Raw genomic sequence first — 23,654 nt, forward strand, 5'->3', positions numbered from 1 at the left:
CCTTTTATCTGCTTAATTGAGAATGACATAACGAAGGGATTGCCCACACCTGTCCATGAAATAGCCTTGGAGTCAATTGTCCAATTACTTTTGGTCCTTTTAAAAACAGGGTGGCACATGTTAAGGAGCTGAAACTCCTAAACCCTTCATCCAATTTTAATGTGGATACCCTCAAATGAAAGCTGAAAGTCTGAACTTCAACTGCATCTGAGTTGTTTTGTTTAAAATTCATTGTGGTAATGTCTATAACCAAAATTAGAAAAATGTTGTCTCTGTCCAAATATATATGGACCTAACTGTATATATATATTATATATATATATATATAGACAGTATATATGTTTTATTTTTTTTTTTTACACATGGATCCCTTGTATAGCGGTATGTCGGTTTTGCAAGCCTGCGATAAAAACACGCAGTACGGATGCCATACGGATTACATACGGAGGATGCCATGCGCAAAAAACGCTGCAACACCCTGCCTACGGAGGAGCTACGGACCACTATTTTCGGGACTTTTCAGCGTATTATGGCCGTAATATACGGACCGTATTTTCATACGCTGAATGTGAAGCCGGCCAAATACTGAGGTAAAATACTGACCAAAACTCAGCGTGTGAACGTGGCCTAATACAAGTCTATGGGGAAAATCGGCAAAAAACACTCAGCTTAAGAGAAATTGACATGCTGTGGATTTTAAACATGCAACACAGGTCAGTTTACGCTAAGTAAAAAATGAAAACACAGTGGGCATGAGATTTCTATAAATCTCAACTTTGCTGAAATTCTTAGTTAGCTGGAAGCCTGAATATACAGCGTGAAAGCAGCTCACAGAGTAGAGAAATTCCTCGAAAGTTGTTGCTGCTAAAATGAAAGAAAAAATCCAATATTGTCCGAAGTCTTCTGTGACGTGTTTGAGTCCATCGACGTTCTGTAATGTGCCAAAGTTGTTATTAAGAACAAGGAGTCCTGCAAGTGATGATCCGACCCCACAGCCTCTGATCTAAACATCATCCAGTCTGTCTGGGATTACATGACGACATAGAAGAATTTGCACAAGTGACGTCCATAGAAGATCTGGGGTTAGTTCTCCAACATGTTGGGAACAACCTCCCTGCTGAGTTCCTTTAAAAACGTTGTTTTGAAGGCAAAGGGCGATAACTCCAAATATTTTAGATTTCTCACTTATTCATTCTCTTTGCATTTTATTGATATAAATAAACTATTAACACTTTGATTTTTTAAAGCTTTCTTACTTCGCAGAATATTTTCTACATCTGTCTAAAGCTTTTGCACATCACTGAACAGAGATCAGCAAATGGATCCCTCAGCGCAATCCCCGTCCATGCTACAGGCCGGTGCGAATCTTCTGATCTTTTGGGTTCCTTGGTTGCGGCGTTTGATTCACCGGCCTGGCGTGACGGCATCTGTGCACCGGAATGGTGATGACTCACCAGCTCAGCAAATCAAAGGACGAGCACAGGATCCTGGAGGATCAGGAAATTCGCCCCTGTCCATGACCAGAGTGCACCGTAGACCTGCAATCCGCTCATCTCTAGTTCTGGATATTTCCACATGGAGGCCCTGTTTCTTCCTCTCACCCACCCAAAGAAATTCATTGGGCTACATACAATTCCTGTAAAATGATAACCTATTCTGGCAGAAGGTAACATTGCTACCAAAATCAACGACCCCTACTGGCATGCAGATTGATCCAGTGCAGGCCGCTCCATGGTTTGCATGGAACCAAAATGTCATCAATCAGCCAGCCACAGGACTGAAGTGGCCTATGATTGGCTGCAGCGGTCAGGTGACTTGAGCAACACGTCATCCAATGATTTTCCTACTAAAGACTGTTCAAGTCACCTGACTGCTGCAGCCAATCACAGGCCACTGAGGTATGGTGGTTGGTTGAGCGATGACGTTTTCCACAGAATGACCTGATCTGGATCCGGGTGGGTGCCCATCATTATTTTTAGATATCTTATGACTCTTCTTCAAGCCCCGGGGCAATGTTACTTTTTATTTGGACAACCCGTTTAAATAGAGATATAGCAAAATTGCTCGCTGAAGACATTAAGGTGCAGAATGATTGCAGGGGAAGGGGTTAATAAAACAATGTGCAGACTATTAATATAATTAAAGGGAACCTGTCACCCCGTTTTTTGAGATTGAGCTATAAATACTGTTAAATAGGGCCTGCGCTGTGTGTTCCTATAGTGTATGTAGTGTACCCCGATTCCCTATGTATGCTGAGAAATAACTTACCAAAGTCGCCGTTTTCGCCTGTCAATCAGGCTGGTCAGGTCGGGAGGGCGTGGTGACATCGGTGGTTCTTCCTCAGCTTTACGTTGGTGGCGTAGTGGCGTAGTGGTGAAGACACAGCGCGCGATCTGCGCTGTAATCCCTTGCATCGGTGGGGGCGGCCATCTTCCTGGGGCCGCGCGTGCGCAGATCGAGTGCTCTGCTGCACGGGGCTTCAGGAAAATGGCCGCGGGATGCCGCGCGTGCGCATTAGAGATCGCGGCGGCCATTTTCCCAAAGCCGAGATGCAAACTCGGCTTTGGGAAAATGGCCGCCGCGATCTCTAATGCGCACGCGCGGCATCCCGCGGCCATTTTCCTGAAGCCCCGTGCAGCAGAGCACTCGATCTGCGCACGCGCGGCCCCAGGAAGATGGCCGCCCCCACCGACGAAAGGGATGACAGCGCAGATCGCGCGCTGTGTCTTCACCACTACACCACTACGCCACCAACGTAAAGCTGAGGAAGAACCACCGATGTCACCACGCCCTCCCGACCTGACCAGCCTGATTGACAGGCGAAAACGGCGACTTTGGTAAGTTATTTCTCAGCATACATAGGGAATCGGGGTACACTACATACACTATAGGAACACACAGCACAGGCCCTATTTAACAGTATTTATAGCTCAATCTCAAAAAACGGGGTGACAGGTTCCCTTTAATAATAAAATGTGCGTGTAACGTGCCCCTGTGTCGCTAGGGGGCGCTCTTCGTGAGTGACAGTCTGACGGAAAGCACTAGTAGAAGGTACAGCAAACGCCGGGGCCACGTGACTCCTCTCAGTTACGTCATCACCAGGGGATAGAGGTGACGTTCCAAGATGGCGGCCTCCATGCTGAGCCGGTGCATGCTTCTCTCCCGCTGCCGGGGGCTCTCGTTAGGCGCCGCTGTGACAGGTAGGAGCGCAGGAAAGAGTGGACATGTCCGGAGCGCTGCGGGCCGTTTGTATGGTGGCTGCAGCGATGAGGGCGTTGTACCCTCTCTGACATGACATTTTGACCGCTCCAGTGTCAGTGCACATTGGAGGCAGAGTCCATGAGCCCCCCCCGGCCATGTCATGTGTGTCCTCACCAATGTCACAGTCTGTGCTTGCTGTCAGTGACTGGGGACTCGGGGGGCTGCAGAGTCCTGACACTGAGCTGTGGCTGCAGCTGTTACATCTCACATCAGAGCTTCTCAGTTTCTCTATGTAACCATAAGGGAAGCAGCAGATGTGATCAGAAGGCGAGCGCTGCGGGTGGAGGCGGTGGAGTTGAGCGCTGCTGAGGGGGTGGTGAGTGCTGCTGGGGGGGAAGGTGGAGTTGAGCGCTGCTGGGGAGGGAGGTGGAGTTGAGCGCTGCTGGGGAGGGAGGTGGAGTTGAGCGCTGCTGAGGGGGTGGTGAGTGCTGCTGGGGGGGAAGGTGGAGTTGAGCGCTGCTGGGGGGGAGGTGGAGTTGAGTGCTGCTGGGGAGGGAGGTGGAGTTGAGTGCTGCTGGGAGGGAGGTGGAGTTGAGTGCTGCTGGGGGGGAAGGTGGAGTTGAGTGCTGCTGGGAGGGAGGTGGAGTTGAGTGCTGCTGGGAGGGAGGTGGAGTTGAGTGCTGCTGGGGGGGAAGGTGGAGTTGAGCGCTGCTGGGAGGGAGGTGGAGTTGAGCGCTGCTGGGGGGGAGGTGGAGTTGAGCGCTGCTGGGGGGGAGGTGGAGTTGAGTGCTGCTGGGAGGGAGGTGGAGTTGAGTGCTGCTGGGAGGGAGGTGGAGTTGAGCGCTGCTGGGGGGGAGGTGGAGTTGAGCGCTGCTGGGGGGGAGGTGGAGTTGAGTGCTGCTGGGGAGGGAGGTGGAGTTGAGTGCTGCTGGGAGGGAGGTGGAGTTGAGCGCTGCTGGGGGGGAGGTGGAGTTGAGCGCTGCTGGGAGGGAGGTGGAGTTGAGCGCTGCTGGGGAGGGAGGTGGAGTTGAGTGCTGCTGGGAGGGAGGTGGAGTTGAGCGCTGCTGGGGGGGAGGTGGAGTTGAGCGCTGCTGGGGGGGAGGTGGAGTTGAGCGCTGCTGGGAGGGAGGTGGAGTTGAGCGCTGCTGGGGAGGCAGGTGGAGTTGAGGGCTGCTGGGAGGGAGGTGGAGTTGAGCGCTGCTGGGGAGGGAGGTGGAGTTGAGTGCTGCTGGGAGGGAGGTGGAGTTGAGCGCTGCTGGGGGGGAGGTGGAGTTGAGCGCTGCTGGGGGGGAGGTGGAGTTGAGCGCTGCTGGGGGGGAGGTGGAGTTGAGCGCTGCTGGGGGGGTGGTGGAGTTGAGCGCTGCTGGGAGGGAGGTGGAGTTGAGCGCTGCTGGGGGGGAGGTGGAGTTGAGCGCTGCTGGGGGGGTGGTGGAGTTGAGCGCTGCGGGAGGGAGGTGGAGTTGAGCGCTGCTGGGGAGGGAGGTGGAGTTGAGCGCTGCTGGGGAGGGAGGTGGAGTTGAGCGCTGCTGGGGAGGGAGGTGGAGTTGAGCGCTGCTGGGAGGGAGGTGGAGTTGAGCGCTGCTGGGAGGGAGGTGGAGTTGAGCGCTGCTGGGGAGGGAGGTGGAGTTGAGCGCTGCTGGGGAGGGAGGTGGAGTTGAGCGCTGCTGGGGAGGGAGGTGGAGTTGAGAGCTGCTGGGGAGGGAGGTGGAGTTGAGAGCTGCTGGGGGGGAGGTGGAGTTGAGCGCTGCTGCCTGCTGGGGAGGTGGAGTTGAGCGCTGCTGGGGGAGTGATGAGCGCTGCTGGGGGGGAGGTGGAGTTGAGCGCTGCTGGGGGGGGAGGTGGAGTTGAGCGCTGCTGGGGGGGTGGTGAGCGCTGCAGGGGGGGAGGTGGAGTTGAGCGCTGCTGGGGGGAGGTGGAGTTGAGCACTGCGGGGGGGGGAGGTGGAGTTGAGTGCTGCTGGGGGTGGAGGTGGAGTTGAGCGCCTCTGGGGGGTAGTGAGTGCTGCTGGGGGGGAGGTGGAGGGGAGCGCTGCTGGGGGGTGGAGGTCACAAGTGCAAAAGTGAGCTATGCTTGACAAACTCTTTAAGGCCTTTTTACATGGGCGGATGACCGCATGAATGATTGTTTATAGAGTGGGATATAAGGTGTGATGTATCTCATTGTGGAGAGTGACAGACCAGGTCTGGCATGTCAGGGCGAGGAGACAAATGTCATGCATACTTCTCTTTTAAAGGGAACCTGTCACCCCCAAAATCGATGGTGAGGTAAGCTCACCGTCATCAGGGGCTTATATACAGCATTCTGTAATGCTGTAGATAAGCCGCCGATGTTACCTGAAAGAGGAGAAAAAGAGGTTAGATTATACTCACCCGGGAGCGGTCCTGCTCCGATGGGTGTCTCAGTTCCGGGGCCTCCCATCTTCATTCCATGACGTCTTCTTCTGGTCTTCACGCTGCAGCTCCAGCGCAGGCATACTTTATCTGTCCTGTTGAGGGCAGAGCAAAGTACTGCAGTGCGCAGGCGCCGGAAGGTCAGAGAGGCCCTGCGCCTGCACACTGCAGTACTTTGCTCTGCCCTCAACAGGACAGACAAAGTATGCCTGCGCCGGAGTCGCGGCGTGAAGACCAGAAGAGGACATCGTGGAATGAAGATAGGAGACGCCAGAGTGGACCTGAGACACCCATTTGACCGGACCGCAGCGGGACCGCCCCTGGGTGAGTATAATCTAACATCTTTTTCTCCTCTTTCAGGTTAAGGTACCGTCACACTAGACGATATCGCTAGCGATCCGTGACGTTGCAGCGTCCTCGCTAGCGATATCGTCCAGTGTGACAGGCAGCAGCGATCAGGCCCCTGCTGTGCTGTCGCTGGTTGGGGAAGAAAGTCCAGAACTTTATTTGGTCACTGGACTCCCCGCAGACATCACTGAATCGGCGTGTGTGACACCGATTCAGCGATGTCTTCACTGGTAACCAGGGTAAACATCGGGTAACTAAGCGCAGGGCCGCGCTTAGTAACCCGATGTTTACCCTGGTTACCATCCTAAAAGTAAAAAAAACAAACACTACATACTTACCTACAGCCGTCTGTCCTCCAGCGCTGTGCTCTGCACTCCTCCTGTACTGGCTGTGAGCGTCGGTCAGCCGGAAAGCAGAGCGGTGACGTCACCGCTCTGCTTTCCGGCCGCTGTGCTCACACAGACAGTACAGGAGGAGTGCAGAGCACAGCGCTGGAGGACAGACGGCTGTAGGTAAGTATGTAGTGTTTGTTTTTTTTACTTTTAGGATGGTAACCAGGGTAAACATCGGGTTACTAAGCGCGGCCCTGCGCTTAGTTACCCGATGTTTACCCTGGTTACCGGCATCGTTGGTCGCTGGAGAGCGGTCTGTGTGACAGCTCTCCAGCGACCAAACAGCGACGCTGCAGCGATCCGGATCGTTGTCGGTATCGCTGCAGCGTCGCTAAGTGTGACGGTACCTTTACATCGGGGGCTTATCTATAGCATTACAGAATGCTGTAGATAAGCCCCTGATGACGGTGAGCTTACCTCACCATCGATTTTGGGGGTGACAGGTTCCCTTTAAATTAAATATTCAGATTGCCTCTTCAGAGAAGAAGACGATTGTAACTGTAGTGCCACCTATTGGAAGTATTAATCTTAAAAGTAACTTTAAGGAGCCTTGCCAAAAGTCATAAGTAGAGATGGACAAACCCAAACAGTAAAGTTCAGTGTCCGTGTCTCCTTTAATAAAACAAAAATATAAAACAACCATATCCTTCACCTGTTTGTCGTTCTGTCCCATGCCGTAAACCATGTCTGGGGATAAACATGTTTCAACCTGGACAGTGTTGAGATGTGACGGGTTGAGTTGGGGTTTAGAATTGGGGATTTCGAAAGTAAAAATTTTTTAATAAAATGACGATATGACGGCTAGTGTTGCGCGCAAGTGCTCACTACTCGAGTTTGCATCAAGTATGGACGGAGTGTCGCAGATCCTTGCATGTTTGTTTTTTTCAGTGTCTAACAGCCATGAAACATTCAGGACAGGGACTCGATCATGTCACTCGAGCACCCGCGATATTCGGTGCGTAGCCGAGCGCCCGATGCAAACTGAAGTATGGAACTCAACACTAATATTGACGACACATTCAATATGACAACCTAATGTTTTCAAATTCTATGTTGTACCTGTGGGTTCAAAATGTAGGGATTCCATGTGTATGGAAGCGGCTGGAAAGGGAACATGGACCCATGCGTATCGTCCACCACCGTATTACTTTCCTTGAATAAGACATGGTGGCGGTCGATACGACTGGGTCCATGTTTCCTTTCCAGCCAGTTGTTTATATTCTTCAATCCCTGCCTTTTCCCCAGGATTTTTCTTATTAAGCCTCTTTGATTTCTCTCGTCTGAGCTCTTCATATATTTTTATTGTGCTAACCGTATATTTATTTGGTGAACTTATTGCATATATTCTGTGGCCGTGATAAAAATGCTTAGTCAGCACGGTTAGGGTATGTGCACACGATGCAGATTTGGTGCAGAATTTTCTGCATAAAATCTGCACTAAATCTGCATCTCCTGGCAGAATCCGCAGGTGCGTTTTTTATGCGTTTTTTTATGCAGTTTTTTGTGCGTTTTTTGTGCGTTTTTTACCAATGGATTTCTATTATGGAGGGTGCAGAAACACTGCAGAACTGCACAAAAGAAGTGACATGCACTTCTTTGAAATCTTCAGCGTTTCTGCGCAGATTTTTCTGCACCATGTGCACAGCCTTTTTTTTTTTCACATTGATTTACATTGTACTGTAAATCACAGTGCAGTTCTGCAGCGTTTCTGCTGCAGAAAAATCTGCTGCAGTTCTGCACTAAATCTGCATCGTGTGCACATACCCTTAAGGCTTAGGAATTAAATCAATACTTGGGATGATATTGGAATCATGCATGGAATAATTATTGTGGATGAATTCTGATTACTGCATCGATCTGTAATGTTGTTATCACCTGGCTGCTAGGATTATGATTATTGTAAAATATATTTCTGGATCAATTTAAGTAGTCCAAGTGTTTTTTAAATTTTCTCTTTTTGCTCTCTAAATATAAATAAAAATTATTAATATTCAATGATCGCTTGCTTGTATCTAAGGCCGGTTTCCCACGATCTGGAAGTGGCAGGTTTTTGGGCACAGTGTATGTTTGCTGCTTCCAAAGCGCTGCTGTTTATTGAACGCAGGTGAATCTGCATATGATCCCTGAACCATACTGATTCACTGTGTCCAATACATTCTATATGTGAAATTTCTCGTCTCTGCAAGAGAAATTGCCATGCTGCCGTCTAGAGAGATATGCCACATGTCCGTGTCCGCTGATGAGCTGCGGGCGCCTGTGGATGCATAGTGGACATAGGATTTCTTGAAATCCCATCCACTATGCTGTAACATTTGGCCGCTACGGGTTTGATGCTGCATAAATACGCAGCCTCAAACTCACAACAGTTCCTGATCGTGGGCTCACACCCTTACTCTCTTTTTCAGATGCCTAAGTATATGTTGGAAAGTTAATGGTGTTATTAGTTGTACCCAAACATTGTCCTTAATGTATCTTATTGCCATACTAATAATAATAATCTTTATTTATATAGCGCCAACATATTCCGCAGCGCTTTACTAATGGAATGTTATGACAACCTATGCTGTGATCCGCAGTAAAAAAAAAAATAAAAGATCACTCAACTCGTAAAAAATAAGTGGTGTGATTTAAAAAACGCTCTCCTATAAACTTTAAAGAGATTTTCCACTTAAAAAAAGTCTTCCGATGTGTTTTATTTATATATAAATGTATACAAGTTACCAATATCATTGTAAAGCTGCCTTCATCTCCTTATATTGCAAGCAGTCCTAGCATCTCCATTTTCATCTTTTCATAAACATGAGTCCTCCCTCTCCCAGTCATTAGCATGTAGAAGGGGGACTAGCTGACTGTTCATTTTAATGGTTATGCCAACCTCATGTTCTGAAGTGGCTGCTGAATAGATAGAGGAGTGGGTTAAATATTCAGATGGGCCGGTCAGCCTTCCTCTTTACACTCTGCCCCGGTCATATGCCAACATTAGAAACTGCCTTCTGTGACTAAACAAAGCAGTGAAGTGGAGCTGGTAGGATCAGTGCATCTTTTTTTAATTCAGGTTTATTAGTCTGCTGTGTATATTTATATTTGAAATATTTTTTTTTTTTTCAAATGAGCAATATTTTTAATTTGCTATATGTTAAAGGGAACCTGTCACCCCGTTTTTTCAGTAGGAGATAAAAATACCGTTAAATAGGGCCTGAGCTGTGCATTACAATAGGGTATTTTTTGACCCCGATTCCCTACCTATGCTGTCGAAATACCTTACAAAAGTGGCCTTTTTCGTCTGTCAATCAGGCTGGTCAGGTCGGATGGGCGTGGTAACAGCGCTGTTTCTCCCCCACATCTTGCTTATGTGACCGTTGGTGGCGTAGTGCTTCTCGCATGCGCAAGTGCCGAATGCACTGCGCAGCTATACAAAAAGAGCGCGCTCGCCGCTATTCAGCGGTTTCTCGGTGGGCGCGGCCATCTTCCTGAGGCTGCGCGTGCGCAGATGGAGTCTCCTGCTTCCCGGGCCTTCAGGGCGGCCATTTTCCTGAAGCCGAGGCCCTATTTAACGGTATTTTTATCTCCTACTGAAATAACGGGGTGACAGGTTCCCTTTAACTCATTCATGCACCCAGCTTTAACCGGAGTTATCATTGTGATCAGCAACAGATGCCTGCTATAATACACATCTGACATGCCAGCGCAGCAGCCACGCAATAGCAACAGTGGCATCTAGGTAGTTGTACATGGGGTCCCTCAAATACCCCATTAGGTCTCCTGTAATGTGTGCAGCGCCCTGAGTCCGAGCTATAACCAAGGCCTTCCCTAACTACAGACCTGAATGCAGTACATGCTCTGAGATGCCCATATGCCTGTGACCCTATGTGTCATTTACTCAGTGGCTTCTTTATTCTGCAGGAAAAAGGTTCCTACTTTCTCCAGCATACATCAATGACAAAGCGTGGGAGAAATGGGAGAAAGAGACCCATGATTTAGGTAAGTCCTTGTCAGGTCAGTAAATTATATTATGCTCTAGGAGTTCATGTCCCTCCACACCTGAACCTCAAACATTTTGCTATGACATTGACATTGCCATGGCACTAGTCTGATTTTTGCATATACTCTACAATCACTGATACTAAGGCTATATTTACACTTAGCGGTTTTTACCGCGGAACCGCCGCGATTTTGATGCTGCGGGTCCGCAGCAGTTTCCATAGCGTTTACAGTAACATGTAAACCCTATGGAAACCGCAAACCGCTGTGCACATGCTGCGGGAAAAACCGCGCGGGAACGCAGCGGTTTACAACCCGCAGCATGTCACTTCTTTGTGCAGAATCGCTGCGATTCTGCACCCATAGGAATACATTGAACCGCTTACTTCCCGCATGGGGCTGTGCCCACGTTGCGGGAAGTAAGCGGATAATGTGCGGGTGGTACCCGGGGTGGAGGAGAGGAGACTCTCCTCCAGGCCCTGGGAACCATATTTGGGGTTAAAAAATAAAAAATCTGGTTATACTCACCCTCTGATGTCCGGAGCTCCTGGGCGCTGCACGCGGCCGTCCGGTCAGAGTTGCTGTGCGACCAGGACCTGCGGTGACGTCGCGGTCACATGACCGTGACGTCACGAAGGGTCCTTCTCCCACAGCATCTTTGGAACCGGACCGCCGGGTGCAGCGCCCAGGAGATCCGGACATCAGAGGGTGAGTATAACCAATTTTTATTATTTTTAACATTACTATTGATGCTGCATATTGCTGCATATGCAGCATCAATAGTATAGGCGGAAACCCGCAGCGGAAACCGCGGAACAAACCGCGATAAATCTGCAGGGAGAACCGCAGTTGTTTTGCCCTGCAGATTTATCAAATCCGCTGCGGGAGAACCCGCAGGGACCCGACGCAAGGTGTGAACATAGCCTAAAGGTTTCATCATCAGGAAGATTAGTGAGATGTTGTCTTTTTGTGCCCTGTGATTGACACTACAGGCAGATGTTAAGTGACCATGAGTCCGTGGTGCCACCTGTATCAAAAACGAAGCAGTCAGAAATTAGTGCAGGAGGGGCATCTGATTGTACTGTATAATTTCTCAGACCCAGAAAGTCTCATAATCTCGGACTTGTTTTCAGTACAGCAGGGCTATAAAATGTGCAATTTCTCAGATGCAGAAAACTGTGTAGAGAGACACAATCGGGATATACTTTTCTATCACTGTGTGATAATCTAGCTGCTATCCACTGGATTATAGGAATTATACTGTAATATGAATGCAACCCTTAGTATCCGTTTCTTAGCGTCAATTCAGATGTCCATGTTTCATAGTGTGTAGACAGACCTGTTGTGAATTCTGTGGCTGAATTCACTCCTGTGGTCACAAGTGGTACTGCAGCTTCTGGGCTTCCTCCCTCAGGTGTTCTGGTGAGCTCGTTGGCTGCCTTGTTATTTAACTCCACCTGATTCTGTCTTCCTTGCTCCTTGTCAATGTTCCAGTGTTGGATCTGAGCTTCTGGATCTTTCCTGTGGCCTGCTGCTCTGCTTAGATAAGTGCTTATTTGCTTTTGTTGCTGTTTTTTCTGTCCAGCTTGTCTTTTCGTTTTTGCTGGAAGCTCTGAGACGCAAAGGGTGTACCGCCGTGCCGTTAGTTCGGCACGGTGGGTCTTTTTGCCCCCTTTGTGTGGTTTTTTGCTTTAGGGTTTTTTGTAGACTGCAAAGTTCTCTTTGCTATCCTCGCTCTATCTAGAATATCGGGCCTCACTTTGCTGAATCTATTTCATCCCTACGTTTTGTCTTTTCATCTTGCTAACAGTCATTATATGTGGGGGGCTGCCTTTTCCTTTGGGGTATTTCTCTGAGGCAAGTCAGGCTTGTATTTCTATCTTCAGGCTAGTCAGTTCCTCAGGCTGTGCCGAGTTGCATAGGTAGTGTCAGGCGCAATCCACAGCTGCCTTTAGTTGTGTTTAGGATAGGTTCAGGTATTGCGGTCTACAGAGATTCCACGTCTCAGAGCTCGTTCTATTGTTTTTGGGTTATTGTCAGATCACTGTATGTGCTCTGATTACTGGCACACTGTGTTACTGGATTGCCTTCATAACAGTACAAGGAGCCAAACTAATGATTCTCAATAGAGGGAAAAAAGAAGTTCTGACATCATTTTTTTTTCTCAGCTCTGTGTTCAGTCTTTTTTTTCCCCTAGACATTAGGGTGCTTCAGGACACAGCTGTGGACATGGATATTCAGGCTCTGTGCTCTTCAATGGATAATCTCGTTATAAATGTACAAAAGATTCAAGATACAATTGATCAGAAATCTATGCTAGAACCAAGAATTCCTATTCCTGATTTGTTTTTTGGTGATAGAACTAAGTTTCTGAGCTTCAAAAATAATTGTAAGCTATTTCTGGCCTTGAAACCTCATTCTTCTGGTAATTCAGTTCAACAGGTTTTGATTATTATTTCTTTTTTGCGCGGCGACCCTCAGGACTGGGCATTTTCTCTTGCGCCAGGAGACCCTGCATTGAGTGGTGTCGATGCGTTTTTCCTGGCGCTTGGATTGCTGTACAATGAGCCTAATTCAGTGGATCAGGCTGAGAAAAATTTGCTGGCTTTGTGCCAGGGTCAGGATGATATAGAAGTATATTGTCAGAAATTTAGGAAGTGGTCAGTACTCACTCTGTGGAATGAATCTGCGCTGGCAGCTTTGTTCAGAAAGGGTCTCTCTGAGGCTCTTAAGGATGTCATGGTGGGTTTTCCTATGACTGCTGGTTTGAATGAGTCTATGTCTTTGGCCATTCAGATCGGTCGTCGCTTGCGCGAGCGTAAAGCTGTGCACCATCTGGCGGTATTGTCTGAGATTAAACCTGAGCCTATGCAGTGCGATAGGACTATGACCAGAGTTGAACGGCAAGAACACAGACGTCTGAATGGGCTGTGTTTCTACTGTGGTGATTCCACTCATGCTATTTCTGATTGTCCTAAGCGCACTAAGCGGTTCGATAGGTCTGCCGTCATTGGTACTGTACAGTCCAAATTCCTTCTGTCCATTACCTTGATATGCTCTTTGTCATCGTATTCTGTCATGGCGTTTGTGGATTCAGGCGCTGCCCTGAATCTGATGGATTTGGATTATGCTAAACGTTGTGGGTTTTTCTTGGAGCCTTTGCGGTGTCCTATTCCGTTGAGAGGAATTGATGCTACACCTTTGGCCAAGAATAAACCTCAGTACTGGGCCCAGCTGACCATGTGCCTGGCTCCTGCACATCAGGAAGTTATTCGCTTTCTGGTGCTACATAATCTGCATGATGTGGTCGTGTTGGGGTTGCCATGGCTACAAACCCATAATCCAGTATTGGATTGGAACTCTATGTCGGTATCCAGCTGGGGTTGTCAGGGGGTACATGGTGATGTTCCATTTTTGTCTATTTCGTCTTCCACTCCTTCTGAGGTCCCAGAGTTCTTGTCTGATTATCAGGATGTATTTGAAGAGCCCAAGTCCGATGCCCTACCTCCGCATAGGGATTGTGATTGTGCTATCAATTTGATTCCTGGTAGTAAATTCCCTAAAGGTCGTTTATTTAATTTATCCGTGCCTGAACACACCACTATGCGCAGTTATGTGAAGGAATCCCTGGAGAAGGGACATATTCGCCCATCGTCATCACCACTGGGAGCAGGGTTCTTTTTTGTAGCCAAGAAGGATGGTTCGCTGAGACCGTGTATTGATTACCGCCTTCTTAATAAGATCACTGTTAAATTTCAGTATCCCTTGCCATTGTTATCTGACTTGTTTGCTCGGATTAAGGGGGCTAGTTGGTTCACTAAGATAGATCTTCGTGGTGCGTATAATCTGGTGAGAATCAGGCAAGGAGATGAATGGAAAACGGCATTTAATACGCCCGAGGGTCATTTTGAGTATCTAGTGATGCCGTTCGGACTTGCCAATGCTCCATCTGTTTTTCAGTCTTTTATGCATGACATCTTCCGTGAGTATCTGGATAAATTCCTGATTGTTTACTTGGATGACATTTTGATCTTCTCAGATGATTGGGATTCTCATGTGAAGCAGGTCAGAATGGTTTTCCAGGTCCTGCGTGCTAATTCTTTGTTCGTGAAGGGATCAAAGTGTCTCTTCGGTGTGCAGAAAGTTTCATTTTTGGGGTTCATCTTTTCCCCTTCTACTATCGAGATGGATCCGGTTAAGGTCCAAGCCATCCAGGATTGGACTCAGCCGACATCTCTGAAAAGTCTGCAAAAGTTCCTGGGCTTTGCTAATTTTTATCGTCGCTTCATCTGTAATTTTTCTAGCATTGCCAAACCATTGACCGATTTGACCAAGAAGGGTGCTGATTTGGTTAATTGGTCTTCTGCTGCCGTGGAAGCTTTTCAGGAGTTGAAGCGTCGTTTTTGTTCTGCCCCTGTGTTGTGTCAACCAGATGTTTCTCTTCCGTTCCAGGTCGAGGTTGATGCTTCTGAGATTGGAGCAGGGGCGGTTTTGTCACAGAGAGGTTCTGGTTGCTCAGTGTTGAAACCATGTGCTTTCTTTTCCAGGAAGTTCTCTGCTGCTGAGCGTAATTATGATGTGGGCAACCGAGAGTTGCTGGCCATGAAGTGGGCATTCGAGGAGTGGCGTCATTGGCTTGAAGGAGCTAAGCATCGCGTGGTGGTATTGACTGATCATAAGAACCTTACTTATCTCGAGTCTGCCAAGCGCTTGAATCCTAGACAGGCCCGTTGGTCGTTATTTTTTGCTCGCTTCGATTTTGTGATTTCGTACCTTCCGGGCTCTAAAAATGTGAAGGCGGATGCTCTGTGTAGGAGTTTTGTGCCCGACTCTTCGGGTTTATCTGAGCCGGCGAGTATCCTCAAGGAAGGAGTCATTGTGTCTGCCATCTCCCCTGATTTGCGGCGAGTATTGCAAAAATTTCAGGCTAATAAACCTGATCGTTGTCCGGCCGAGAAACTGTTCGTCCCTGATAGGTGGACTAGTAAAGTTATCTCTGAACTTCATTGTTCGGTGTTGGCTGGTCATCCAGGAATCTTTGGTACCAGAGAGTTAGTGGCTAGATCCTTCTGGTGGCCATCTCTGTCACGGGATGTACGTACTTTTGTGCAGTCCTGTGGGATTTGTGCTAGGGCTAAGCCCTGCTGTTCACGTGCCAGTGGGTTGCTTTTGCCCTTGCCGGTCCCGAAGAGGCCTTGGACACATATTTCGATGGATTTCATTTCTGACCTTCCCGTTTCTCAAAAGATGTCAGTCATTTGGGTGGTCTGTGATCGCTTTTCTAAAATGGTCCATCTGGTGCCCTTGGTTAAATTGCCTTCCTCCTCTGATTTGGTGCCTTTGTTCTTCCAGCATGTGGTTCGTTTGCATGGCATTCCTGAGAATATTGTTTCTGACAGAGGTTCCCAGTTTGTTTCAAGGTTCTGGCGAGCCTTTTGTGGTAGGATGGGCATTGACCTATCTTTTTTTCTCGGCTTTCCATCCTCAGACTAATGGCCAGACCGAACGAACCAATCAAACCTTGGAAACATATCTGAGATGTTTTGTTTCTGCAGACCAGGATGATTGGGTGTCCTTTTTGCCGTTGGCTGAGTTCGCCCTTAATAATCGGGCCAGCTCGGCTACCTTGGTCTCTCCATTTTTCTGCAATTCTGGGTTCCATCCTCATTTCTCTTCAGGACAGGTTGAGTCTTCGGACTGTCCTGGTGTGGATTCTGTGGTGGACAGGTTGCAGCAGATCTGGACTCAGGTAGTGGACAATTTGACCTTGTCCCAGGAGAAGGCTCAACTTTTCGCTAATCGCAGACGCCGTGTGGGTCCCCGACTTCGTGTTGGGGATCTGGTTTGGTTATCTTCTCGTCATATTCCTATGAAGGTTTCCTCTCCTAAATTTAAACCTCGTTTTATTGGTCCGTATAGGATTTCTGAGATTCTCAATCCTGTGTCCTTTCGTCTGACCCTCCCGGACTCCTTTTCCATACATAATGTATTCCATAGGTCGTTGTTGCGGAGATACGTGGCACCTATGGTTCCATCTGTTGAGCCTCCTGCCCCTGTTTTGGTGGAGGGGGAATTGGACTATATTGTGGAGAAAATTTTGGATTCTCGTGTCTCTAGACGGAAACTCCAGTATCTGGTTAAATGGAAGGGTTATGCTCAGGAAGATAATTCCTGGGTTTTTGCCTCTGATGTCCATGCTCCAGATCTTGTTCGTGCCTTTCATGTGGCTCATCCTGGTCGGCCTGGGGGCTCTGGTGAGGGTTCGGTGACCCCTCCTCAAGGGGGGGGGGGTACTGTTGTGAATTCTGTGGCTGAATTCACTCCTGTGGTCACAAGTGGTACTGCAGCTTCTGGGCTTCCTCCCTCAGGTGTTCTGGTGAGCTCGTTGGCTGCCTTGTTATTTAACTCCACCTGATTCTGTCTTCCTTGCTCCTTGTCAATGTTCCAGTGTTGGATCTGAGCTTCTGGATCTTTCCTGTGGCCTGCTGCTCTGCTTAGATAAGTGCTTATTTGCTTTTGTTGCTGTTTTTTCTGTCCAGCTTGTCTTTTCGTTTTTGCTGGAAGCTCTGAGACGCAAAGGGTGTACCGCCGTGCCGTTAGTTCGGCACGGTGGGTCTTTTTGCCCCCTTTGCGTGGTTTTTGCTTTAGGGTTTTTTGTAGACTGCAAAGTTCTCTTTGCTATCCTCGCTCTATCTAGAATATCGGGCCTCACTTTGCTGAATCTATTTCATCCCTACGTTTTGTCTTTTCATCTTGCTAACAGTCATTATATGTGGGGGGCTGCCTTTTCCTTTGGGGTATTTCTCTGAGGCAAGTCAGGCTTGTATTTCTATCTTCAGGCTAGTCAGTTCCTTAGGCTGTGCCGAGTTGCATAGGTAGTGTCAGGCGCAATCCACAGCTGCCTTTAGTTGTGTTTAGGATAGGTTCAGGTATTGCGGTCTACAGAGATTCCACGTCTCAGAGCTCGTTCTATTGTTTTTGGGTTATTGTCAGATCACTGTATGTGCTCTGATTACTGGCACACTGTGTTACTGGATTGCCTTCATAACACAGACCGCACCCGAGCTATAGATCGCATAGCCATATATAAGGCAAACACGGGATCAGGACACCCGTGTTTGATCAGTGCTTTGTGGACCGTTTCTGGATTGTAAAACATGGACGTCTCCGTTCCACCAAAGGCAGACAGGACGTGAAAAAACGCTTTCAGGTATTCATAGTGGAAAAAGCTACAAGATTAGGAAATGCAACTAAAGTTCTATTATGGGATACAGACTGAATGAAATAGAATAATTTTTATAAAGCTTTGTGTCTTACCGTCTTTGCTAATGGAAAGATTGAGCATCCTTATATACTGTATTTTTCAGACTATAAGATGCACCGGACCATAAGATGCACCTAGGTTTTAGAGGAGGAAATTAGGGAAAAAAAATTGAAGCAAAAAATAGTCATTTCTGTACTGTAATATCTCCATCCTGGTATATATGGTCCCCTCATCCCCATTCTGATACACATGGACCCCTCATCCCTAGCCTGGTATGCATGGTCCCATCCTTATCCTGGTATGATTGGCCCCATCACGGTCCTGGTATGATTGGTCCCATCATTTTTCTGGTATAAATGGCCCCATCCTTATCCTGGTATGATTGGCCCCATCCCGTTCCTGGTATGATTGGCACCATCCTTTTTCTGATATAATTGGCCCCATCCTGTTCATGGTATGATTGGTCCCATCATTTTTCTGGTATAAATGGCCCCATCCTTATCCTGGTATGATTGGCCCCATCCCGTTCCTGGTATGATTGGCACCATCCTTTTTCTGATATAATTGGCCCCATCCTGTTCATGGTATGATTTGGCCCCATCAGGAAAGATTAAAAAACAAACAAAACATTACACTCACGTACATGGCGCTCCCTTGCAGCGTCCTGCTCCGCTGCCAGCAGCTGCTTATTGTAAGCAGTGCATGGCAGGTACGTTATGTGCTGCTCATAAGCAGAGCACAGCTGCCAGAATTCTCACCGGGACCGTTCATTGCAGAGAGCGGTGAGTATCCATTCCTCTTCAGTAGTGCGCATTGTCAGCTGGAGACTTCCTGCTGCGACCGGCGGTCACGTGTGCTGACACTTAATATTCTGAATATTCATTTCTCATAAGTATCCGCACACGTGACTGCCGGCCGCAGCAGGAAGCAGGCGTCTGACAGTGCGCGCTACTGACGAGGAATGGATACTCGCCGCTCTGTGAGATGAACGGTCCCGGTGAGTATTCCGGCAGCTGTGCTCTGCTTGTGAGCAGCACATGACGTCTCTGCCATGCTGTGCTTACAATAAGCAGCTGCTGGCACCGGAGCAGGACGCTGCGAGGGAGCACCGTGTAGGTGAGTGTAATGGTTTGTATGTTTTTTAATCTTTCCTGATGGGGCCATGGATACCAGGAATGGGATATGTCCAATTATAAAAGAAAAAGGATGGGACCAATAATACCAGGAACAGGATGGGGCTATTTATACCAGGATGCCAGAAAAATGAATATGCATTGCATTCCATGCCCATGGGCGTGGAATACAGTGCATATTCATTTCTGTTTAGCAGCAACCACCGGCTCCAGCCTCCTGTGACCCGATGCTCCTCTGAAACCGCTCCCCCACCACAGCCAGACCCCATACATCTGGACTATAAGACGCACCCCCATTTTCCTCCATATTTTGGGAGGAAAAAAGTGCATCTTATAGTCCGAAAAATATGGTGTTTAATACATTGGCCTACAACATAAAATTTCATGTTCTTGGGTTCTTTATGAACATTTCTAAAATAGCTCCTCTATAGAGGTTCATGAGACTTTTACTGTATCAATAAGAGTTCACTTTCGTACATATGCACATGCACAGTTTTACCTGTTGGATTCCACACAATTTTACAAAGAAAAAAGTGTGCCTGTTTTTCTTCTGTTGCCCTTTGCCTGGTGAACACTAGGGGGGGCTATTGCCTAAGTTCTGTTTCATTTATGAAAGTTTATTTTTTTTATATACTAATTCTGGTTCTAGTCCAGACCTGGAGATTGCTCAGAGTTTACTTTAATAAGGAAATTAAATATGCTTTTTATGCTAATGTTCAACCCCCCCAAAAACATATTTTTAACATGTTCTGATAGCCATAGCTTTGGTAGACCACTGCTCTAGGCAATGGTGAACCAAGTTTCAGGGACTGTCCGAAGCAAAACTGAAGGAAGGCATTTTTGTGGGTCTGGATATTCGAAAACTCAGGAATGACGATGTGTTCGAAACAAAAATGAAAGCTGTTGAGAAAAGGGTTTGGGATTCCTTTAACCCCTTAATGACCGCCGATGCGCCTTTTAACGGCGGCAATTAAGGGTACTTAAACCACAGCGCCGTTAATTAACGGCACTGTGGAAAAAGTGTAGCGCCCCCCAGAGTCAGAATTTCTCTGGGGTCTCGGTTGCCGGGGGTAGCAGAGACCCCAGAAAACATGATTCTGGTCGTTTTTTACCGACCCCCGGGTTGCGGCTGCAAAAAAACCCAACAATGCGATTTCCCATTAAATTTCTCTGTCATCCGATGTGATCGCACATCAGAGGACAGAGAAATGGGGTCCCCAATAGCTTCCCGATACTCACCCGTCTCCCCCGATGCTCCTCGTGGCTCCCGATGGGCACCATCTTTTTCCGGGAAAAAAATGGCGGGTGCATGCGCAGTGCACCCTCCGGCTGGCACCCGGAAGATCTTTGGGGTCTCGGCTGCCGGGGGTAGCCGAGACCCCAAAGAACATGATCGGGGTCGGTTTTTACCGACCCCTGTTTTGTGATCGCCGGTAAATAACGGTTTATCGGCGACCGCAAAAAGAAAAAAAAAAGTGGAGTGTCATTCTCTGTCCTCTGATGTGATCGCACATCAGAGGACAGAGAAGTAAGGGGATTCGGGGACCCTATCATACTTACGGGTGTCCCTGGGTCCTCCTGCGTCCTCTCCTGGTTAGGGTTAGGGCTTTAGGGTTGAGGCTAAAGTTAGGGCTAGGGTTGTGGCTAAGGTTAGGGTTGTGGCTAAAGTTAGGGCTAGGGTTGTGGCTAAGGTTAGGGTTGGGGCTAAAGTTAGGGCTAGGGTTGGTGCTAAATTTAGGGTTAGGGTTGGTGCTAAATTTAGGGTTAGGGTTGGGGCTAAAGTTAGGGCTAGGGTTAGGGTTGGGGCTAAAGTTAGGGCTAGGGTTGGGGCTAAAGTTAGGGCTAGGGCTAGGGTTGGGGCTAAAGTTAGGGCTAGGGTTGGGGCTAAAGTTAGGGTTAGGGTTGGGGCTAAAGTTAGGGTTGGGGCTAAAGTTAGGGTTAGGGTTGGGGCTAAAGTTACGGTTAGAGTTGGGGTTAGGGTTAGGGTTAGGGTTTGGATTGGGGTTAGGGTAGGTATTAGGGTTAAGGTTGGCATTAGGGTTACGTTTGGGATTAGGGTTAGGTTTGGGATTAGGGTTAAGGTTAGGTTTGAGGTTAGGGTTGAGGTTATGATTAGGGGTGTGTTGGGTTTAGGGATTTGATTAGGGTTAGGGGTGTTTTGGGGTTAGTGTTTTGATTAGGGTTATGGATTGGGTTGTGATTTGCGTTAGGGGTGTGTTGGGGTTACGGTTGGAGTTAGAATTGGCGGGTTTCCACTGTTTAGGTACATGAGGGGGTCTCCAAACGCGACAGCCAATTTTGCGTTCAAAAAGTCAATTGGTGCTCCCTCCCTTCTGAGCTCTGCCGTTCACCCAAACAGTGGTTTACCCCCACATAAGGGGTATCAGCGTACTTAGGACTGATTGGACAACAGCTTTTTGGGTCCAGTTTCTCCTGTTACCTTTGCGAAAATAAAAAATTGGGGGCTAAAAAATAATTTTTGTGGGGAAAAAAATGATTTTTTATTTTCATGGCTCTGCGTCAAACTTCTGTGAAGCACTTGGGCGTTCAAAATGCTCACCACATATCTAGATAAGTTCCTTGGGGGGGTCTAGTTTCCAAAATAGGGTCACATTAGGGGTGTTTCTACTGTTTAGGTACATCAGGAGCTATGAAAATGCAACATAACGCCCGCAGACCATTCCATCAAAGCCTGCATTTTAAAACGTCACTACTTCCCTTCCGGGCCCTGATGTGTGCACAAACAGTGGTCCCCCATACATATGGGGCATCAGCGTACTCAGAACAAATTGGACAACAAATTTTGGGGTCCAATTTCTCCTTTTACCCTTGGGAAAATAAAAAATTTGGGCTAAAAAGATAATTTCTGTGGAAAAAATATATATATATATTTTCATGACTCTGCATTATAAACGTCTGTGAAGCACTTGGGCATTCAAAGTTCTCACCACACATCTAGATAAGTTCCTTGGCGGGTCTATTTCCAAAATGGGGTCACTTGTGGGGGGTTTCTACTGTTTAGGTACATCAGGGGCTCTGCAAATGCAACATAACGCCCGCAGACCATTCTATCAAAGTCTGCATTCCAAAATGGCGCGCCTTCCTTTCCAAGCTCTGCCATGCGCCCAAACAGTGGTCCCCCCACATATGGGGCATCAGCATACTCAGGATAAATTGCACAATAAATTTTTCCTGTTACCCTTGTGAAAGTAAAAATCTGGGGGCAAAAGGATCATTTTTGTGGAAAAAAATATGATTTTTTTTTATTTTCATGGCTCTACATTATAAACTTCTGTGAAGCAGTTTGGGGTTCATAGTGCTCACCACACATCTAGATAAGCTCTTTTGGGGGGGTCTAGTTTCCAAAATGGGGTCAGTTGTGGGGGGTTTCTACTGTTTAAGTACATCAGGAGCTGTGCAAATGCATTTTAAAATGTCACTACATCCTTTCCGAGCCCCGATGTGTGCCCAAACAGTGGTCCCCCCACATATGGGGTATCAGTGTACTCAGGAAAAACTGTACAACAAATTTTGGGGTCCAATTTCTCCCGTTGCCCTTGAGAAAATAAAAAATTGCGAGCTAAAAAATTATTTTTGAGGGGGAAAAAAAAGGATTTTTTATATTCACGGCTCTACGTTATAAATTTCTGTGAAGCACCTGGGGGTTTAAAGTGCTCACCACACATCTAGACAAGTTCCTTAAAGGGTCTACTTTCCAAAATGGTGTCACTTGTGGGGGGTTTCCACTGTTTCGGCACATCAGGGGCTCTCCAAACGCAACATGGCGTCCCATCTCAATTCCAGCCAATTCTGCATTGAAAAAGTCAAACGGCGCTCCTTCCCTTCCAAGCTCTGCGGTGCGCCCAAACAGTGGTTTACCCCCACATGTGGGGTATCGGCGTATTCAGGAGAAATTGCACAACAAATTTTGTGATTCATTTTCTCTTTTTACACTTGTGAAAATAAAAAAAATTGGTTTTGAAGTAAAATGTTTGCAAAAAAAAGTTAAATGTTCATTTTTTCCTTCCACATTGTTTCAGTTGCTGTTAAGCACGTCAAGGGTTAATAAACTTCGTGAATGTGGTTTTGAGCACCTTGAGTACTCTACCAGAGACTGTGGACACAGACGGTCATCTCCAGCGTGGGTTACCTAGCCACTGCAGGCCCCACAATTTAGACGGACTTACATCTCTGTGCCCGTTGGCACTTTTTTCCATATGACTCCCCTGATGATTCTCCATGACCGGAGTTGAAACGCGTAGGGAGGAAGATTCTACGTTTCAAGAGGTTTTGGGACTCTGCCTTTACACATATTGGGTGGGCTGGTCCCTTAGAGCAAGGTCCATTTGGGGCCTGTCCTTGTCAGGACAGGAGTTAGAGGGGTTACAGGGTAGACATACTACTTCAGCCCTGCCCCTCCTCATCTAATTGGATCTCTACTGTGTCGTACGGAAGTATACAGTGTCCGGCAGCTTGGGTGAGATCCAACCATTCTTTTTTATTGAGCACTGGTTCACCTGAGCACTTTGTATGTTTTTTTCGTTTGTGTCCTGTTGGATGTGCAGTTTTTAGCATTTAATATTAAAAGTTATGTTTTATTAGTGGATATCCTCCACAGCTGATTCTGTCTTGAGCCAGGGGGTATATATATGGTGTGTTTTTTGCACACTATTGCTTTTTAAGCACGTCAAGGGTTAATAAACTTCGTGAATGTGGTTTTGAGCACCTTGAGGGGTGTAGTTTTTAGAATGGTGTCAAGTTTGGGTATTTTCTGTCATGTACACCCCTCAAAGTGACTTTAAATGTGATGTGGTCCCTAAAAAAATGGTTTTGTAAATTATGTTGTAAAAATGAGAAATTGCTGGTCAAATTTTAATTCTTATAACTTCCTAACAAAAAAAAATGTCTCCAAAATTGTGCTGATGTTAAATAGACCTGTGGGAAA

The 23,654-nt window shown here is 47.5% G+C and overlaps 1 protein-coding gene across 1 annotated transcript in view; it reads left to right on the forward strand.

Annotated features, from left to right (window-relative positions):
- The first annotated feature begins 3,080 nt into the window (after positions 1–3,080).
- Positions 3,081–23,654, forward strand: part of MRPS27 (mitochondrial ribosomal protein S27) — a 127,875-nt gene continuing 107,301 nt past the window's right edge. The window contains exons 1-2 of the mRNA XM_069750617.1: positions 3,081–3,200; positions 10,235–10,312. Of these exons, the coding sequence (XP_069606718.1) occupies positions 3,125–3,200; positions 10,235–10,312 (154 nt within the window). The 5' untranslated portion in view covers positions 3,081–3,124. The remainder of the gene's footprint in view (positions 3,201–10,234; positions 10,313–23,654) is intronic.

This window comes from Ranitomeya imitator, chromosome 1 (genome assembly GCF_032444005.1).
Source record: "Ranitomeya imitator isolate aRanImi1 chromosome 1, aRanImi1.pri, whole genome shotgun sequence".
NCBI lineage: Eukaryota > Metazoa > Chordata > Amphibia > Anura > Dendrobatidae > Ranitomeya > Ranitomeya imitator.